At 45.4% G+C, this 21,408-nt stretch overlaps 2 protein-coding genes across 2 annotated transcripts in view; both read left to right on the plus strand.

Annotated features, from left to right (window-relative positions):
• ankfn1a (ankyrin repeat and fibronectin type III domain containing 1a) overlaps positions 1-825 on the plus strand; it is a gene marked incomplete at both ends in the record, with an annotated part of 26,903 nt that extends 26,078 nt beyond the window's left edge. The window contains one exon of the mRNA XM_083687619.1: positions 60-825. Within this exon, the coding sequence (XP_083543745.1) occupies positions 60-825 (766 nt within the window). The remainder of the gene's footprint in view (positions 1-59) is intronic.
• A 6,964-nt stretch (positions 826-7,789) lies between these two features.
• Positions 7,790-9,338, plus strand: nog3 (noggin 3). Its single transcript, XM_083686960.1, has one exon. It carries the CDS (start codon positions 8,208-8,210, stop codon positions 8,877-8,879), a length of 672 nt encoding a protein of 223 aa, XP_083543086.1. The 5' UTR covers positions 7,790-8,207; the 3' UTR covers positions 8,880-9,338.
• The last annotated feature ends 12,070 nt before the right edge of the window (positions 9,339-21,408 follow it).

Below are 21,408 nucleotides of genomic sequence, written 5' to 3' on the forward strand. Positions count from 1 at the left end.
TAGTTACAATAGCATTGTGTATTTGTAAATCCAATGATTTTTTTTCATTTTGTTTTCAGGTACAGTGTCTGCGCATCCGAACTCCCCCTCTCCCCCTCCCTCCTCCCCCACTCGCCCTCGTTCTCCAAAGACCTCCCCCTGTCCCCTTCCCTCCCGCTCTCCCCCAGGTTCTCCAAAGACATGCCCCTCTCCCCCACCTTCCCCCTCTCCCCCGGCCTCACAGACACCACCAAGACCTTTGAGGGTCTCTCCCTCTCCAGAGCCCCTCAAAACAAGCCCCCCACCACGCCCCTCCAAGCCCTGGCCAACCCCCCAGCCAAGAGGAAGCTTCTGTCCAGGAGCCACGGGGCCCAGCAGGGCTACTTCAGCGGGCCACAGCGTTGGCTCCGGGGCCAGAGCGAGAGCCACACAGGCTCCCTCTCCGAGGGGGTCTACACCAGGCAGAGAGACCCTGACCTGCCCCCTCTATCCATGGACCTCCCCTCCCCACAGGGGAACTTTGTCAGCAATGCGTCCTGCGTGCTGGAGAGCAGGAGGGGGAAACATTGGGAGGCCAGGCCCCATGTCCGGAGAATCTTTGTGGAACCGTGTAAGGAGCCCTCCCCCAACCACGAGAGCAGATGCTGGGCTGAGGAGGAGGAGGAGGAGGAGGTGGAGGTGGAGGTGAAGGGGTTGAGGGAGGGTGGAGCTGAGAAAGGGGCAGGGGTGTCTGTGTTTGTGGCAGAGGCGGGGTCAGGACGCTCAGGGGAGGGTTCCTCCCAGGACGTGGACTCAGACGACCAAACGAACGCGCAGGTGTCAGAGATCCTCAGCAGCATACTCTAGAATTGGATGATGTTCAGTAACACACACTAGGATTTGGACAGTGTTCAGCAAGACACACTAGGATTGGACCCAGGATTTTGAGGAGGATTTTGCTGTGTCATCCGTGTCCCTCGCCCACTGCTGGCTCGTTCTCTACCTTCCTGTGTGTGTTTCTGTCTCTTTATTCTCTTATCCCTCCTTTTCTGTATCTCTAACCCCAGATCAGACAGCGGACAGGGACGCTAACCTGAGTCTGGGGCACATTCAGCTCACAGACCTCTCTCTGTAGAATGTACAAGTTGCTGGTCAACTGATCCAGGACCCATGGTTTCCGACTGTTACCATGACAATAACCGATGCTCCTAACAGTACTGTACCTTTGCACTTGAATCTGTTTGTTGACCGACCCGTGATTCAACACTGGCTCAACATTGGTATTTCTAAAGGAATGGCATTAATTTACAGTATTTAAGATATAGAGTATTGAAGATATTATTATTGTTGATGAGGAGGGAAGCCTACAGTATATGTATTTTCCCTAGTGCCACCCATTCTGTCAGCATGGGCCTTAGGCATGTCCTCTCTCATGATGAATGTAGGTTCTGGTTATTCCGTGATACTCAATGTTACGCTGCTCATGTTTGGTTCTTCGTCTGTGGTCTGTTTGAATGAAAACGCGACACAAGTATTCTTAAAAACATCTTCATTTTTAGGGTGGAAGAACAGTGATGGTCATCATAATAACTGTCACTTTTCCCTTTGAATGCGCAGAGGAGTTTGGCCATATATGTAGTGTTTATTAATGCGTGTTTATAAAATCCATATGTGTATATGCTTGGGTTTGTTTGCCCTGTCCGCAGTCCTGACCACCAAATCACCCTGATGAAGACTTATCACACATTCTATAGTGAGCTGCAACAACCTCTCCCGGTCCAATATCGCAAAACACAGTATTTTTGTACTAATACTGTACTTTTGTAATTTAAAAAAAAACATAAATGACTTGCTATTTTGCATTGAATGCCTATCGTATGTCTTGTACTTGAGTCAAATGAATATGTATTTTTGTTGGCATGAACTTGTTTTGTACCTGTGTGGACTAATAGCTTTGTGTCCGTTTGTGCCTCTCTTGGCTTGGCATGATAAGGTTAAGGGTTAAGGGTTAAGGGACTGAAGATACAAAAATGGCCGCACCTTGCATCATGGACTTCTGTGGTCGTGTTCAGTTTACCCTGACAGTGCTTTGTAGTGTGTAGTTATCTTACTTTGAGGATGTCTTATGTTATCAGGAATACTAGCTTTTTGTGTTCTTATCCTTAGTTGTCTGACAGAAATTCACAGAGTATTGGAAAGGTAAGGTCAGCTAATGACTGTGTCAGATTATAACCACATGGACCACAAATTGCACTTTGAACATGTTTTGTATGTCTTTCATTTTAATTTCTATGATACAGAAAGTAAAAACCCAAACGATGCATTTGAGGTTTTTGTAAAGCTGTATTGCACAGTTGAGAGGGGCAACATGAGCTAATTTGTGGATTGATTTGTGAAACTTTTTCTGTCATACATTACAAACTGGTATACATTATGAGTTTTCAGTATTTCAACAGTGCAGTGTCTCAATGTATGTAACTACCATCTGGAGAAACAAACATTCATTTTGAATGTTATTCTTTGATGGGAGGGCAGCTGTCATCCGTAACAATCCCAAATGGTCAGTAGCGTTATAACCAAGTTGTGACTCATTGATGTTAAAGTGTAATGTTGACCAACAGGTCAGTTGTCCACCTTGCTCCTAAAGATACAGTCTATGCTGTTATTAGAAATCCATCCTAGTAGTTGATCGTCACTTATTCTACAGTGATGTCGGCTTTAAACCACTATCCAAATGACCAAATGCACTAATGTTGTTGTCTTAAGTGTTGAAGTTGGGATTTGGAGGTACTGAATCCCCACCAATCTGTACCAGTATGTCCTCAGGAGTATGACATTATCTGTTGATATGAAAATACTGAATAGCCTATTTTATTGTTCTATTTATTTTGCTATGTACGTCTCCCAATGTTTGCCTGTTATTCCATTCACTATAATTGTGGAGTTTAACGATGAATACGTCAGTCCCGATATCTTTGTACTATATGCACATAGTGGGCCAAAATTAGGGTAAATCCTCATATCTGTATATTTTTGCATTACCATCATTGTTGATAATCCAGAAAACATTATGATGTATCATGATTTAATGAAAATATGACATCTGTTTGGGGTTGAAAACGATGTTTGGCCTAATGTCATCAGAGGTCCTATTTTGCTAAACAATTTCAGTGTAGCCCGTAGGAGAACGGATGGATGTGTCTGTCGAGGTGAAATAAACATGTCCTCTGTGGATGTTGTGCACTAAACTTCCCCTGTTGCTCTTCTCTCACAGGCTGTGTGATGATCATGATGATGATGATGTTGATTATGATGATGAAGACCCGTTCTGTTTCTCAGAAAGGCAAGAGGCCAGTTTAATGTTCAACATTTAAAAAATAAGGTGCAGTGCAAATTGGCACATTTAAAATGCCCCAGGTTTTAATCCCTCTGTTGGAACATTCTAGTTGTTTCTAATTGATACTCTTATTGGACAAATCCCTCAGAGTAGCAGCTGGAGAGAGAGAGAGAGAGAGAGAGAGAGAGAGAGAGAGGAGAGTACAGTGAGTGCTCCTACCTTCCCCCATCCTTTCCCCTCCCAATCTCCTGTCCTCTTCTCCGGTGTTGAATGCATCATCAGCTGCCCAAGCTGATTGTTTACGCTGGCTGACAATATCCGCTGAGAGGACAATACCACAATATTTCAAGGGTTGCGGATATCAGCCTCTGAAGGCATGGAAACGGGTTTCCATGGTAACCATACAAAGCATGGTGTGCTGTTCTGGAACATTCCCCATTTGCAAGGTCTGAGACAGACAGAGAGAAGGAGAGAGAGGGAGAGAGAGAGAGAGAGAGACAGAGAGAGAGCAACGGGTGGGGAGGGTGTGTGTGTGTGTGTGGGGGGGGGGGTGATATGACTTGACATGGAGATAGGATTAGTAAATCATATCAGTATTAATCCCCAGAAGTAATTAAACAGTAGCACATGTAGATCTACCCCAAGAGATAGGGGTATTTGAGGATTAAAGACGGTTTATTGTTTAACATTCTCTCAGTCTTCCATTTAATTACCACTTAAAATTCACAGAGGTACAGTAACAACAGCAGTCTCCAGTAGGGACAGGGTGAACTGAATCAGCTCTGTTGACTTACTGTATGTTGGCTATGTCGATGGCTTAGGTTAGTATTGGTTTGGATGAAATCAGATTGGTTTTGTCGGCAAAGCAGTATAAGCATTCTGGACACTCAATTCAGCGCAGATTCCTTTTGAAACTCTTGTGTTTCCTGTAACCAAAAACCGTTAAACCACTGATTTTACACAGAGAGGGGAAACTCAAATCTACGGGAGCTCAAAAATGCCGCCACACCCCTGCCTTGATCACTGATGGCACGGTGCACTGTAGTTAAGGGGACGCCGTGTGGGATTGTGTGAACCGACTGGAATCTCACACCACTGTTGGCATGGACTTCTCCTGTTGGAGGGCTCTGAGCGTTCCGGAGGGATGTTCCAAGCCACAGGATCGCTGCCCTGAGTGACGAGGGGGCTGGCACTCACACAGGGGCCTGTCACACCGATCTGCCCATTCCTTTATCCCTGAATCTGTCTCTCAATCCAACTCTATTCATATCTCATGAACAGTTCCCCTTTTTCATTTATTACTGTATATCTTCCATCCATCCCTCTGTTTATCCTCTTGCCTGTGATCTGTTCATTGTCTTTCTAAACTTCTTTCTCTACATGGTTCTGTCCATCTCTCTATCCAGGCCTAACAGACAGACAATCCACTGAAAAATAATCCCATGAATTTCTGCATGTCAATGAGCATAATGTTTCCCAAGAGCAGGGCAGAATTCCAAACAATGTTTTCCTTGGCTTTCTGTGTGTGGGGGTCAGGAGGGCAGGCATATGAATGAGACAGAGAGAGAGAGAGAAAGAGAGAGAGAGAGAAAGAGAGAGACACACAAAGAGAATGATAGAGGAGAGAGAGAGAGACATAAAGAGAGAGTACTTTGTTTGTGTGTTTGTTTGTGTTTGTGAGTTGACCCCTGCCACCTTGAAGCCTTCGCACCCAAATGGACCGTCCAAATTGCCCTGTTGTCAGATCATCAAAGGTCTGTGAGGGGAATTACACACATATAAACAAAATGGAGTTTTCTTTTTTATCTAGCGAAAAAAAAAGGCTCGTGAAAGAAGTAGGCCTATTTCTCCTTCAAGCTGGGAGGCATTGATCCACCATTAAGATTAAGAGGACTTTGTATTTGAACATCAGAGGGCCTTTAGACATGGTGTGTGTGTGTGTGTGTGTGTGTGTGTGTGTGTGTGTGTGTGTGTGTGTGTGTGTGTGTGTGTGTGTGTGTGTGTGTGGCATTGGTTCTGGCTAGTGCAGTAGACGTCTCCACAAAGCCAGAAAACCCACTGATCCACTCCGCTCAGCTGTATCACAGTCATTTTCTGGAAAATCAAAGGAAAATGTGATTCAAAACATGTGGATCTCCATCCGTAGTGGAAAGAAGAGAGAAAAAAACACTCAAGGAGCAAATTAGAATATACGGAAAATCGTAATGACCATACGCCGCTTTTGATGATAAGTGAATCTGATACTCAAGAGTTCTACATGACGTAATGTTTTTACCCCTAAAAACAATGACGATTGTGTTGCCCTACCATTTAGCTTGTGCACTGGCTTACTCACCACACAAACACCTTGATGTCTGACCCATTTATTCAGCATTTCGCCATGTCGATTGCCCTGCATTTTGAAATAGTTATCACGTAAAAGCCATACACTTCAACCTGAATTTGCAGGCCTTCCATGTACTGTACGGAAGTCATCACAGACATACCATATGAATGGAACAAACCAGACCCCCATAAACTGAATGTGTCCTGAAGGATTCTTAGCGTAGTCACCTTCCTCAGTACCGGACCACTCGTGGTCCACCATGGTCATGTAGACTAGCCTACTGTACAACCAGACAAAACTCTAATATTTTTTAAACCTTGAGGTCAGAGGCTTCCGTGAGTCGGCTACACTTGGCCCCTTGTCACTGTGTCCCCTGTGGCGTCGACAGGGTCCCCACTGCCCGATAGGAGAGACCCTTATCTCAGAATCACCCCTGACTTCCTCTCCAAACAGAGATATCACATCCTACTGGCGCCCGGCATATACTGCCACAGTAGTATGCAGGCCAGAAAATTACTCCAAGGTCCATTTAAAAGTGAAAGAGGAAAAGGGGATTACAAGAAGCCATTTAAAAGAAGCAAGGCAGAACTTTAAACATTAGTTTATCCCTGTCCTCCTTTCAGTGAGTCAGTCAATATGTATTCAAACCTTAGGTTTTACACGTTTAAGAAATAGTGGACACTTTATTTCAGAGGTTGAAAGGCAATAGAGTGAGTGTTCATGGTGATTTTGATATTCATAAAAACACTGTCACTGATGTCCACTTTAAGTGGATTATGTCTAAGCTATACATTGTGCCATTTGTCACAGGCTACATATTGCGCCAATGAAGTGTAATAACTGTACATAGACAAATTAATTCTCGTGGTCAGGTCGTCGCAGTTGGAACTAAAACAAGTTCCCGGCATTCTGGGGCTTATTTGTCCCTGTCTCGTGCGGTCGAGTCGAGCACAGTCGCTCCTTTATCTGGCTAGGCTTTTCGGCATTAGCGTCGTAGACAAGAGTTGTTTTTTATCTGGCCCATAATTCAACCTTTACAACATGCGCAAACATTCCAATGGTTTTCCTTCTGGCGGGAGAAGGCAGTGCGCGCCAGGCCCGGAGCATTGCTCCAAGCAGCTCCTGTGACTAATTGAATTGTGACCGTTTAAGTACTTTTCTCTGCTTCTCCCGTTCATTTATTGCCTCCCGGAATTAACTGAGCCCATAAAGATAGTTTTTTTTTTTTTTTTCGTTTTTTTTTACAATGTCTGTTAAGGTTTGTCACCTTTTTCTCTTAAAGTTGCGCCTTGCCAAATTAATTGAGTCGTGTTTCAATTAAACACCTTGTCCGCTTTGACTTTGACAAATATAAAAAATCAATAGGCTTCCTTGTCAAATAAAAGGGATAAATAATCGTAATGAAAAGGAGCACTTTACTCACCCGCCCTCCGTCCTGGATAAGTCTAAACACACGTTGAGAGCATCTAACTGGGGAGAGAGTTATAAAATAAACACTGCTCTGGCACCAGGAGTCTTCGGGACAGGCGCCCTCGTAAAAACCTTCTCGCAGTTTGTCTGTCTAGAAGAGACGGCTCTCGGCACCTCCACTGTTGAACTTGAACTGTCGTATGATTTATGGGAACGTTGGTATTCAATCAATGACACAAATTTGCCAACTATTAAGATACGGTGTTATTGCATTTCACTGCACGTGAATTGATGTGTCACGTCTGGATACAATGATCAATCATCGGGCTAGCTCTGACGATGAAAGTTTGATATAATTTGTTTAGCATGATATTCTAGTGAGATACTCATGTCTGGGCTGTGTGTGTGTGTGTGTGTGTGTGTGTGTGTGGGGGGGGGGGGGTCGTACCCCCTCCCCCCGTCCCTCGCCCTCCTCCTTGCCAGAGAGAGGGGGAGGGAGGTGTCGGGTCGTCTTTGGCCCCAGCAGAGTCCATGGCTGTGCGCATTAGCACAGAGACCCACATAAAGAGTGGGACTAGTAGGATTACATCACTGCCCGCGTGAATAAATCGACCGAGCCAGATTAGGCTCAGCATCGGCCAGTGCATCGGCGAGAAAACATGTGGAGGAGACCCAGAAACCAGGAGTCATTGCTTATAAAACAGGACCTGGTGCCGATGAATACGCATGTGGAAGCCCAAGAGAACTGCTGCCAGGTCGGTACACGCTTCTGATGCGGATGGTTCACTTTTCTCACTGAAGTAAGTGCAAAAAGTGCTTTTCTGGACTCGCCGTGCGTCTGTCAAAAAAGTTCAGGTCTGCTCTCCCCATGGAAGTTTGTCATGGACTCTGAAATTACGCAGCGAAATTATCCACTGACTGCGCATCAACTTGACTCTATATGACCACAGTCGCCGGTTGCTATGGTGAATACAGCCGCCTGAAACTTTCTGAAGAGTTTGGGGAAGTTTTAGCGGAGATAACGGGTGAAGAGCGTGCGTTTTGCGCTCTAAACTGAGCAAAAGGGCATCAAGATTTGCTCTCTTCACACCGACCCCGACAGATGCCCGTCTCACTCCCCTGAGGATTATACATTCGATCACTTGGAACTATAAAGGCCTATATTATATTGAAGAGATGGATAACTCATACTATTTATTGGCTATGTATATGCTGGTGCTATCCCTCGGGTTTAGGATAGAGGAAGGGATGTGCCAACATTATTTCCTCCTTCGCCCCATCCCCAGTGACAGTTTGCCCATAGTGGAGCTAAAAGAGGACCCAGATCCAGTACTGGACCCTAAGGAGAGGGATCTCAATGAAACCGAACTCCGAAGTACTCTGGGGAGTCACTTTGACCCCTACTTTATGTCCATCACCTCGCCGGAGGACAAATACGCGGGGAACGAGGACCTGAGCGACTCGGAGATGAGGCAGAAGCCGTCCGGAGCGATGCCCAAAGAGATCAAAGCTATGGAGTTTGAAATCCAGCACGGCAAGAAGCACAAGCCCAGTAAAAAACTCAGAAGAAGGCTGCAACTGTGGCTGTGGTCGTACGCGTTCTGCCCGGTTGTTTATGCATGGAACGACCTCGGGAACAGATTCTGGCCACGCCACGTGAAAGTGGGAAGCTGCTACAATAAGCGTTCTTGTTCGGTCCCTGAAGGGATGGTTTGCAAACCTGCCAAATCGACCCATTTTACGATCTTACGATGGCGGTGCACGCAGAAAAAGGGGGGTCTGAAATGTTCCTGGATACCAGTTCAGTACCCCGTTATATCAGAGTGCAAATGCTCCTGCCCGAACTGAAATAAACTGAAATGAACTTTTTCATTAGTATTTCTAAAGATGAATTAAATCATAGTTACATGATTATTTTTATATGCACTGCCAAGTGTAAGAATGTATATTTTCTGTATATGTGGTGCCATTTTATTTGATGACAAACTGTAAAAAGGTCAGTATTACTATAATATAACCAGCGTCTACTGTATGTGTTGAACATATCTTGGTTGTGATGTATCTTTATATTTATATTGAAGAGCACTTCGCCTTGCGGAGCATTAAATACTGTTATTGAAGGACTTAATGCTAATTTCCATTCTTGGGGAAAAATGTTTTTTATGGCCACCTGTGGCAAAATGAGATTCAAAATGTTGTACATACAATAGAAAGGGACAATTGGTCAACAAACCATGTAAATTAAGAGGAACTGCTAGCCTATTTATTCTATAGCCAACGTTCATCATGTAGTCATTGCCAGTTAAAATAAAACCACTCAAATGACACTTGGGAATGACTTTTGTTCTGTGATCTCTCAATACTTTTGTCTTGGAATTGCAGTCAGTGTTGCGTGTGTTTGTTAGATGAACCCCACTAATACAAGTTAATAAGCTGAGAGAATCTGTTAGTGACCTCCCTGCTCCTTCAGCTGCTTTCCCCACAAGGTACAAGGTGTCCCACATGTCACCTACTTGCGTTCATGTAAATACACACACATGTGCTGTGTATGTAAGCTGACGCTTCACTTAACATCTTCTCCCTAGATCAGCACCTCACTCTGGTTGCTTTCTCCCACTCCCGGGTGACATGATTTGTGGTCTAGGCCTACAGCAGGAATCTCCGAGATTGGCCATGAAACACATGCACAGTTCTGGCCTTAAGAAAGTTACGCTGCACTGCAAAACTGTCAACAAGTTTGCGGCAATACTGTCAAAACAGACAGAGCAGAGATGATTGCACTGTCAGAGGCACATTTCAGAGGCTGGCTATTTCGTTGAAGGGGGTTCTTGATAGAGGGTTTCAAGCATGAAAGAATTGTAACTTTGTTATGCCCGGAACTATAGCAATTGGGGGGGGAACAACTGGAGCCAGACTTAAACCAGTCCTGAGGTTTCAGGGAAACTGCCCTACCCTTACCTAGGCTAGAAGCCGCAGTAAGGTTGTGTGCTGTGAGGTTACACAACACATACAATAGCCACCGGGCCTTTTTTTCACCCCAAGATGTCACTTAGCACAGTCCCAATGGACGCTTTCACCTCCGCTGGTGACATCCGAGTTGTGTGCCGCGTCAGACTAGCTGCTCACGATCAGGTTTAAACAGAGAGGTTGGAGTGAAGGCCAGCCCGGCATGACCAAGGCCAGCAGCACACACACAGCAAGCAGGGACTGGTCAACACTGCTTCATTTCATTACACCAGTCTTGATGAAAGCTGGTGCTGGAGCCTTTACTAATTCAATATACTGTATATTTTACTGTAAAAGTGGTTTTGGGGAAAGGGGAGGGAGATTAATTTAATTTGCTCTCTGTAGACCGACTACTGCCCTGCCAGTGAGTTGTGTATTTTTCTATATGTCAGTGTGCTTAACGTTCGCCTACTTTAAGAGGTGTTGAAAGCTCAGACACACCTTTAAATATTTCTAACAAGTGCAACTGAAGTTTTCCTGGTTCAGTCCAGTCGTTTCTCAACTTGCCCATTTCCTGCAGCAGAAAAGCTTATGTGTGGAGTTATTGGAGTCCTTCCACAACATAATCAAATAAGGATTGTAACACAGCAATACTGAGCATATCCTGTCATATGTGGATATTAAATTACATCAATATGCATGACCTTCGAAAGACACTCAATCAACAAGACAGCAACAGAACACTTGGTGAAGCTTTTCATTTTTTTCCGATTCAACAGCAACAACAATATTGCCAATAATATGAACATGGTCCAAAAATAGGAACAAAGGCAAACTTCAGTCTTCTTGTTTCTACTGTACACGGATGTGAGTTTGATTCCCTCGGGCAGTAAAGCACTGGCCTGATCTCCCCTTGGTAGACGCCAGCCATGCTCTGACAGTCTGAGAGCTCTTTGTAAAGGGATTAAAAGTTAAAGACCTTCATTTTCAGATTCTTGCATTTAAGCTGCATGGCGCCTGCAACACATACTGACGGGATGATCACATGTAAAAACATTCTTGTGCCGCCTGTCCGCTCTCTCAAGTCTACAGAAAGAAAGGTAGAGAGGGAGGGAGAGAGAGAGGGAGGGAGAGAGGGAGAGAGAGAGGGAGAGAGAGAGGGAGAGAGAGAGGGAGAGAGGGAGGGAGAGAGAGCGGGTGTTTGTAGACAGGGAGATGACAGTGAGGTTTTATTGCCGGTGTTAATTATTGAAGAGTTGAGTACTTTTCTGACAAATCATAATCGGAATGGAATGTGAAGCTTGGAGTCGGTTCTCTCGTTTGGGTTCTGATTCGTCACCATGGTGTTGCTTTGGTTCCATGCGCTTAGATCATCATGTCTCTTACAGCTCTGAACATGAGTCAATGCTACCCACCTTCAGCCACACAACACACACACTCTCTCTCTCTTTATACCCAAGCATACTCAAACACACACACACACACACACACACACACACACACACACACACACACACACACACACACACACACACTCACACACACACACACACACACACACACACACAAACATACACACACAAACATACACACACACACACACACAGACACACACACACACACACACACACACACACATGCATACCACTTTGGTCAACCAAGCCTAGTGCCCTATGGAGGCACTGCTCAGAAGGTAACCTCCTCCACCATCAAAAGGGTGAAAGAAGAACACAACTGGCATCAACGGTATGCTTCCTGTACTCCTCCCACCAAAGTCAGCCATCATCATGCTAAAGGATGTACAAATAACCATCTAATCAGCAAAGGAAGACTTCAAGGCTTCAAAACAGGTTTTTTAATTGCCTCCTCTTAGTTCAAAGTACTTTGGATTCCAAACTTAGGGTAACCTTAGTACTTTTAAAGAACTGCAGGGATTTTATTGATGTGATCTCCACCAGCTTGTTTATGTCAGCAAGCTATGTCTCCAATTATTTTATATAGTATTACAAGCCAAGAAAGTTTGTTCTACCCTCCTTTACCTTTGTATGGTGTTTTGATTTCCTCCAAGTTTGGTAGTTATCCAAATAATCTTCATTCTTCTGGAGCTAACATTGACTTGCAGACCTTGTCTCCTTCAATGCAGAATCAGATCCATAGCCACAATACCATCTACCAGAGAACAAGACTGTCTACAGTAGCTGCTTTGTGTTGCACCTTTTTTTTCCTCAGAAAAATCCATCTTTCCTGTGCGTTCACCTTGGTTCACTCTCACGTCAAGAGAAAGGATGATTGGTGTTATTGTGAAGGGTCATGATGCTATTTGCACTTGGCAGAATAGTTTTCCCTTCTGGGTATTCTCTCTATAGGTGGAATGCAGGGGAGGCTGGCAGAGATAGAAATCGGAGGACAGGTGGATCGGTATTGTTGAGGATTGGTATCAAAAGCGTGTGCTTTACAGCACATGCGTTACATCAAGGCCGTCCTCCGATTTCTACCTCCACCAGCCTCCCCTTGTGGAATGGGAGATAGAGGTGGAAAGAGGGGGATAGAGGAAAAGGTGGAGGGCATGGATAGACATGGAGATAAAGGGGGAGAGGGGTAAATGGATGGGGTGGAGATAAAAGGGAGATAGAAATGTAGGAGGAAGGATAGATTAGAGGAAGAGAGTGTTGTGGAGGTGGAAAAGGGGGAGCGGGGGATGGAGGTAGAAATGAAAGAAGGAGGGGATGAAGGAAGAGAGTGCGGAGGTGGAGGTGGAGTGGGTGTACTTGGGTTTCAAACAGGCCGTTATCAGAACAGGGTGGGCAGGTATGCGGGCCGAGGTCAGGGCTTGTCTTTGATGTGTCTGATGTGCCGGTGGTTGGCACTGCCAGAACTGATAGGAGCGTCATCCATCCTGCCAGCTTAACGTTTGAGGACTCTCAACAGTCCTGGCATGGAATAGACTAGAATAGAACTCCCAGCAGTGCTCTCTGCCATAATCTCTTTCACACACGGAGGACAGCAGATGAGAATCTTCAATCTTCTCCACCATTTTGCTGATGGGTACCCATTCATAAGAAATTATTATTAGAAACTAGAAGCTAGTCATTCTTAGCGTAGCACATCGACCACCATGTATTTTCGTGCAATTTCACAGGCTAACCTCAAAGCTCTGAAAGGTGTTACTCTGTGGCTTGAAAATGAAATTAAAACCCATCTGATCGTTGGATTCATTTTACTCGTCCTGCAGTGTACATCAGCTGCTGAACTTACAGCACCTTCATATGATCAAAAAACAAGGTAACAGTGGAAGAAATACCATAAAATGGCTTTTATTATTTTCTGTATCTCAGTACACACACACGGTTTCTTCAAATTATTTCTCTGCTGGAGTAGGAAAATGCAGTTATAGCCGGTTATGCTTCACTTTAACAGTTTTATTGTTCCCTGTCACATTAAGAGTGGAGGGAGGAATTCATTTAGAGGAGAACTAATCCCAAAGGCTCTCCTCGCTGCTGGCTATAAAGTCTTAGCTGGAGCAGACACTATGCCCCTGGGAGAGAGTGTCCATCTCCTCTTCACTGGGCTGGCTGCACACACACACACACACACACGCACACACACACACACACACACACACGCACACACACACACACACACACACACACACACACACACGTGCACACAGACACACACACGCACACACTTTGTTTCCCCCCTGCTGTTCTGGCTGCAGTCTCCAATCAGTCACCGCGGAGGAGTCACTTGTGGCTGTGTGTGTGTGTGTGTGTGTGTGTGTGTGTGTGTGTGTGTGTGTGTGTGTGTGTGTGTGTGTGTGTGTGCGTGTGCGTGCGTGTGTGTGTGTGTGTGTGTGTGTGTGTGTGCGTGTGTGCAGTAAATAATGTCAGAAGGAGCACACCTAATGGCCACACATTAAGTTGTTCCCAGAGGCAGCATTGTCTGAACGTTCCATTCCCTATCAGATTTGGACGGGGAGAGAGGAGAGCTCAGAGTGTGTGTGTGTGTGGTGTGTGGTGTGTGTCCACCAAGGTGTGCGCTGAGTGAACAAGTGTGTGTACCACAGTGTGCATATCTACCATTTCTCCATTGACCTATAGTGTTAATCCACCAAAAACAAATCCTACATCTAGAACAGTCACCTCAATTGCTCTGGGATGGATATTTCAACACAAAATATTGACTTACTACACACCTATTTTCTATCATCCAGCCTATGAATAATTTATAGGGAGAAAATCAGACGTTCCTTCATTTTGAGCTAAGGAATTTGGTGTAATTATCTCTTCATGTAGCTGAAGGGTAAATATGGATGTCTGAGTCATTGGGATAGTTGATTTTTGTCAGATGTCCTTTCCTACTGTTTACAGTTGGGATTGAGAGAGGATACGTTGATCCCAGGGGAGGCTGGTGGAGGTAGGAAAAACATTTGATACCAATCCTCATACCGTTCCACGCATTACAATGGTCCCATTCTCCGATTTCTACCTCCACTAGCCTCCCCTGGTTGATCCTACATCTGTTCCTCCAGGCCACTGCTTCCGATTCTGGGAGCTGCATCCAAGCTCTTATGAAGCTGAAGGCTCAGTTGGTTGGAATGCTGGCATCACCACAGTGATGAGCCACCTATAGTTCAGATCTATAAGCCATTATAAAGCTCTGGTGTGATTCCTGTCTAATCGATCGCACAATCCCATTGTGACGACCCTATGAAGCCCCTACGAAGCTCTATGAAGTCCCTGTGAAGCTACGGCGGCTTTTCTCCCTCTAGCCTTTGCAGTCCAGTTAAGCTGTCTCAGCTGGTGGCACCCTGCTGTCATTTCCTCATGTGTGGTGGAAGCAGCCATCTCTATCTCAGCTGGTCTTCATCATCCCTTCACTCTGGAGCTTTCTCTAACGAGGCTTTATCTCTGTAGAGGAAAGGGGAGGGAAAGGGGAGGGGGGGGGGAGGGGGAAGGGGGAGGGGGGGGGGGGGGTACTAAGTTACCTACACTACATATGCACACCTGTATGCATATGCAAAAGCATGCACACTAACATGCAGACACACACACACACACACACACACACACACACACACATACACACACATATTTGCCCTGCCCATCACGATTGTCCCTCTCCAGTATTCCATGGGGTTATCTTGGCATACCACACATTCACAATGAGCTCCTGTTCCTCAGGAGTTACACACTTCACCTTCACACAAAGACTCATTTATTTGTATGTCATCGACTTCTCCCTGTTTTCTTTTCCCTTTTCTTTCTCTCTCTCTTTCTTTCTGGTTGAGAACAGTTAGATGAATGTTTGGCTCTACCTGAAGTGAACTGTGGAGAAGTGGAACAGTGGAGGAGAGAGACAGAGAGACAAAGAGAGACAGAGAGACAGAGAAAGAGATGACTGATCATCACTGGAATTCTCAACTATTTGTGTTTTGCTGAAAACCTTCTATTGTGTTCTATTCTAGTTTGCATTGCATTGTTTTGGTAACATTGTTTCGTTCCTTTCATGCCAGTGAAGAGTGTTTGAATTTTAATTCAAGACAGAGAAAGAGCGAGAGAGAGAGAGAGAGAGAGAGAGAGAGAGAGAGAGAGAGAGAGAGAGAACAAGTCACTAGCTAAAAAAGGGAACGTGAGATAGATGGGGAAAAGAGAGAGAGAGAGAGAGAGAGAGAGAGAGAGAGAGAGAGAGAGAGATAATGAAAAGTGACTGACAGGCAGACAGGGAAAGAGCCCTGGGAGAGGAGAGGAGAGGAGAGGAGAGGAGAGGAGAGAGTAGGAGAGGAGAGGAGAGGAGAGGAGAGGAGAGGAGAGGAGAGGAGAGGAGAGGAGAGAGTAGGAGAGGAGAGGAGAGGAGAGAGTAGGAGAGGAGAGGTAAGAAGAGGAGAGGAAAGAAAAGGAGAGGAGAGGAGAGGAAAGAAGAGAGGAGAGGTAAGGAAACAAAGGAGGATTTAGGCTCTCTACATGGTCTGTCTGGTCCAATCAGGGGTGACACACACACACACACCCTTCTCTCTCTTGCACGAGCGCACACACACATTCACTCACACACACATGGGCGTGCACACACTCTCTGGCAGCAGGACGTGAGAACTGTCTGCTCTCAATCGATTGGCAGTCTAATATCCAGCATGCTCTGGGGCCAAGGAGATTTTAGTGCTAAAGAGTATTAGCTGTGTGTGTGTGTGTGTGTGTGTGTGTGTATGTGCATGTGTGCGTGTGTGTCTGTGTGTGTGTGTGTCTGTATGTGTATGTGCGTGTGTGTGCGTGTGTGTGTGTGTGTGTGTGTGTGTGTGTGTGTGTGCGTGTGCGCCTGTGTGCGCCTGTGTGCATGTGTGCGAGTTTGCGGTTTTGGAAATCCATCAAAGAGACTATGGATTGGATGCCTTTCTATGATGCTTCCCTGCCAGTCCAAATCCCTAGCCCTCTCCCTGTCTCCCACCCACCCCTCGAAAGAGCTGAACAAGCTTTGGGTGAAGGGGAGTGTTGAGGGTTGAGGTGACTAGTTGTCTAATAGCGGTCCTTCAGCTCAGCCAGTTGTTAGCCAGTTTATCCTCTGCAAGTTGTGGTATACCACAGTGCAGAGTGTTGATCTTGTCAGAATGCCTGGCTCAATTATTCAATTTTCCATTCAGTTTGTAGCACATTGTATTGATTTTACCCAGAAGCTCTCACTCTCTCTGTCTCTCTGTGTTCTTATCTGCCTTTCGAACTCTGGTTCGCAGTTTCAATTCAATTATGTTTTATTGGCATGACTGTGAATAAATTGTTACTTAAGCAAGGCACAATACCAACCCCCCACCCCCGACACCTCTCTCTCTCTCTCTCTCACACACACACACACACACACACACACACACACACACACACATACACACACACACATTTGTGCTTCGCTTCAGGCAATCATAATCTCTGAATGTATACAATCTTCTCTCAACTCCCAGGAAATAGTCTCCTTGTGATTATCATGATCATGTCTGTTTACTGTCTTGATTTCTCACTTTATCCTGACTCTCTTGTATAAGTTAATTGGCTTGATCTTATCCTGTAAACCCATTCATTCATGCTATCAGAAACCATTAAGTGCTATGCCAAGCTGTGCAAGACTGGGCTGGACTGGCTAAGATATTCAGGATTGTGATTTCACCTTTCCGAGACCTCATCTTATCCACTTCTAGAGCAGTTGCATTGTTTCATTCTTGAATATGTTAAGCTGTGAATATAGGAGATTAAACTACTCCTAAACATATCTGGTTTAGAGGCAACGTCTCCCTCAAGATCCTCACAGAATATGCTGATAGAATATTGATTAGACAAAATGTCCACAATGGAACCGGTCGACAGAACAATGACATTAGTAGTCTTGCTGGGAGTTTCTCAACTGCTTAAAGAGGCACACAGGGTTGCAATCAAAGCAATTCGTTTTCATTTGTGATTTCATTCATGATTAGCTGCAAGCCATGTCATTATCAGCATTGATTTAAGCAGTTAAACAAAGACATCTTGCGGAGTTGAGTTAAAAAGCTTCTGCTGCTGCTGCTGCTGCTGCTGCTGCTACTGCTGCTGCTATATGTATCTCCCTTCACCTACCTACAAAATGTGAAGGGTTATTCATTTGAAAAATGAAGAATATACTGTATGAATGAATTGACGGGTCAAGACAAATAGATATCGAAAAGTCATAATTAGATATTTAGATATTGAAAGTGTTGCTTATGAAGATACTTCATACACTAGGCATTACATGCCCCCTAGTGGTAAATATTTAAAAGATGCCCCTTCTTGCCCGCACGCTGCTTCACTGCATAACATTTTGCATGCTGTTTGTAATCATTTCCAGTCACTTGAAAAAAATGATGGCAAAGAGTGCTAACACAAACCAGATTTGTACACTTTCTCTCTCTCTCTGTCTCTCTTTCTCTCTCTCTCTCTCTCTCTCTCTCTCACACACACACACATACACACACACACACACACACACACACACACACACACACACACACACACACACACACACACACACACAAACAGCTCATAATTGCAGATTAGTGCTTGTATCACTCCTTAAGAATGCTGCCTATAACTGAGGGAATGTCTGATTGGGAGGTGGGATTCTATAACACAGTGTTGATATGGAGACATTGAGTCAGCCTTTCCATTAACTCAAAGAAACACACACACACACACACACACACACACACACACACACACACACACACACACACACACACACACACACACACACACACACACTGGCTCCAACACTCTTATAGCACACCTTTGACAGGTTATGACACCCCTATGACAGGTATGGAGAGGCAGGGATGACAGAGAGTGGGAGGGTTGGGAAAAGTCGGATGTCACAGAGAGACGTTCCAAGGTTTTCACTTCAACGTGAGGAGACAGCCTGCTTCTCCACCCACCCACGGCCAAGCCAGGCTGCCGCCAAGCCTCTCACACGCACGCAGACACACACACACACACACACATACACACACACACACACACACAAACACAGTCGCTGAGCATTACACGCCCACATAACCTGAGGAGCCTGTGGGCAAGATTCACACAACGACAGAAGACACACACACACACACACACACGCACACACACGCACACACACTGTACACACACACTCAACCACACAGAGCAACCTGCCGCCAAGCCGGTTGTCTATGCAGTACTCTCGAAATACTTGACATTGTTTCACACCCTCACACACTCCACATAATCCAAAGCCTGGATGCTTCCAAGGATGATCATTACATTTATGAGAAGAAAAAAAATAAGAGGAGACTTCAGGTACTTGAAGCATGTTGTCTTTCTCTCCAGGATCAATACATCACTATGGTCCTTTACACTGGCACCCTTTATCCATGTCACCATCAGGAACATTTAACCTCGTCAGTACAGAATACGCAAACTACAAGAAGTAAATACAGAGTCTACAGAACTGATACTGTATGTTACGTAGCCTGACTTAAGCTCAAGTCTCTAAACCAGACTTTGGAGACTAGGCTGTTTCTGGCTTACAAGGCGTTTGTGAGCTAAATCCTCCTTAAGCATCTAAGGCATTGTTTAAGTGGTCATTAGTTTCTATAAAGAGGATTATCTCCTCTCAAATCCCCCCCACCCCCCGATACATACTGCACACACACACACACACACACACACACACACACACACACACACACACACACACACACACACACACTCTTCTTAAAAGGGCACTGTGACCCCTCGTACGCAAAGACAGCTTTGCAGGCTTTATAGTAGTGAGTTGGAGCCGATGTGGTAAGTACTAGCATTCGGCGTCCGCCACCCTCAGAGCTCAGTAATGGAAGCCAGTGGGCGTCCCAGGGATTCAGTGGACATCCCAGGGATGTGTGTGTTGTTATTTTCTTAGAGGCTCAGAGGGATGGAGAGGTTTAGCTCAGGTCCTGAGGTGAGGCTGTCTAGCATCCGTCTTATCTGCCACAGTAAGAGACAGACTCTCTTGGGCTCGCTCTGTGTGTGTTTTGTCTCTCCCCCCCCCCCCCCCCCCCTCTCTCTCTCTTTCTCTCTTTCCACCTTTCTCATTACGTGTCCGTGCCTCTGTCGCTCTGTTTCCAGACACGTTCCTTCCCCAATCCCTCCATCCCAGATGTGTTGTTGTGAATTAGTCCACTCTGCAAGAGGGAGTCGAGGTCATCGTTTTTTTTGGCAGTGTTGACAATAACGCCACCACCCTATTTCACTCTTGTACTTGAAACAGTGCTCCGGGAGAAGGCCACTGAGCCGCCATGGCGTATGTGAAAGCAGGCGAGGTGAGTCTGGGGATGAGGCTGAAGCCGGGTTAGCAGAGAGGAGGAGGAGGAGGAGGAGGAGGAGGAGGAGGAGTGATAGACAATGGTGTTAGTGCAGTAGAAGATGGAGAGAGAGAGGAGAGCTGTGGGACAGGGAGCACCGCGGTGTTAGTGCAATGGAAGATTGATGACAGTCTGGGTCTATTTCTGCCCAGAGAGACTCCTCTGCAGCCCAGACAGACCTGCTGCTAGGTTGTTCCACACTGTTGTGTATATATACGTGTCTCTTTGTCTGTCTGTGTGTGCCTATGTGTATATGTCTGTCTATACGTGTGCTTGCTTGAGTGTATGTCAATCTATGTATTTGTATGTGTGTGTTTATGTCTGTTTGTGTGAGTGTGTGTGTGTGTGTGTGTGTACTGTATGTCTACAGTTGGTGTATATCTGTCTATCTGAGTGTATGTGTGTGTGTCTCTATGTCTGTCTATGTGTGTGAGTGTGTGTGAGTGTGTGTGTGTGTGTGTGTGTGTACTGTGTGGTGAGGACTCTTGAGTGTGTGTGTGTGTGTGTGTGTGTGCGTGTGCGTGTGTGCAGGGAGAGAGAGGGAGGGGGATTACACTGCCCCGCACTGTTCAAACTGTTTATGCATACCAGTCTGCTCTGAGGGCCCCTCTGTCGCAGTCTGTTTACACAAACTTATTTTGGGAAAATTCCACCGCGCTGGACAGGCCCTCGCCATAAATCACTGAATCTGCAGCTTTGTGGAATGATAGCTTCTGTCATTCACACACTCCTCAGGACCAGCTTTTCTCTCCTTAACCATAACAGTGAGCGGCATGGGGCACTGTGTGTGTGTGTGTGTATGGATTGAATTACATACTGTGTGTGTGCATGTGTGTGTGTGCGTGTATGTAATAGTACATGGATGTGTGTATATGTAGAGGGGGGAGGGGGGGTTCTCTGTGATTATGTCACACTTGCATTGGAAGTCTGTCTTGGACACTTGGAGAACATCAAATGTTGGTGTATTGAATTGCATTCATAGTGCTGTTCCCAGGCCTCAAAACAATGATGGAACTCACCTCATACGCCACCAATTAGTCATGAACTGTGTTACTAGCATTGTCTCAATAGCAGTTCATTCTTAACCTGGTTGGATGTCTGAGTTTTCACAAGAGGATACATAATATGTAATGTATGTATGTATGTATTAGCAATATGATTTAAATGCTTCAATAGATTAATGTGCTTTTGCCATCCTGACGAGTAAGAACAACAACGGGTCAAGGTGGTGTCCGCCCAGTTACCTATGAATAAATCTGTAGTAGAACAGGAAAAGGACTCATCTTGTTTTTAGTCAAACTAACGCCTGTGAAACGCCTGTCAATGTTGTTGAAGCTGGTGACATCTCACATGGATGTCAACATGTCTGCCACTAATTCCCGTCATTTTGGAACCAGGAAAATACTGTCAGCTTGAATGTCACGCTCTCCTAATAGCTCAAGAGAGAGAGCGAAGACCTCGCTTAGACACAGAACTGGGGTTAGCCGGGTTGAGTGAGAACTGCAGCGACTGAAGGCATAGCCTAACAGTCATGATTTGAATAACAAATTAACTGATCATATGTAACTGAATAACAAC

Source organism: Argentina silus (assembly GCF_951799395.1).
Source record: "Argentina silus genome assembly, chromosome: 16".
Classification (NCBI taxonomy): Eukaryota; Metazoa; Chordata; class Actinopteri; order Argentiniformes; family Argentinidae; genus Argentina; species Argentina silus.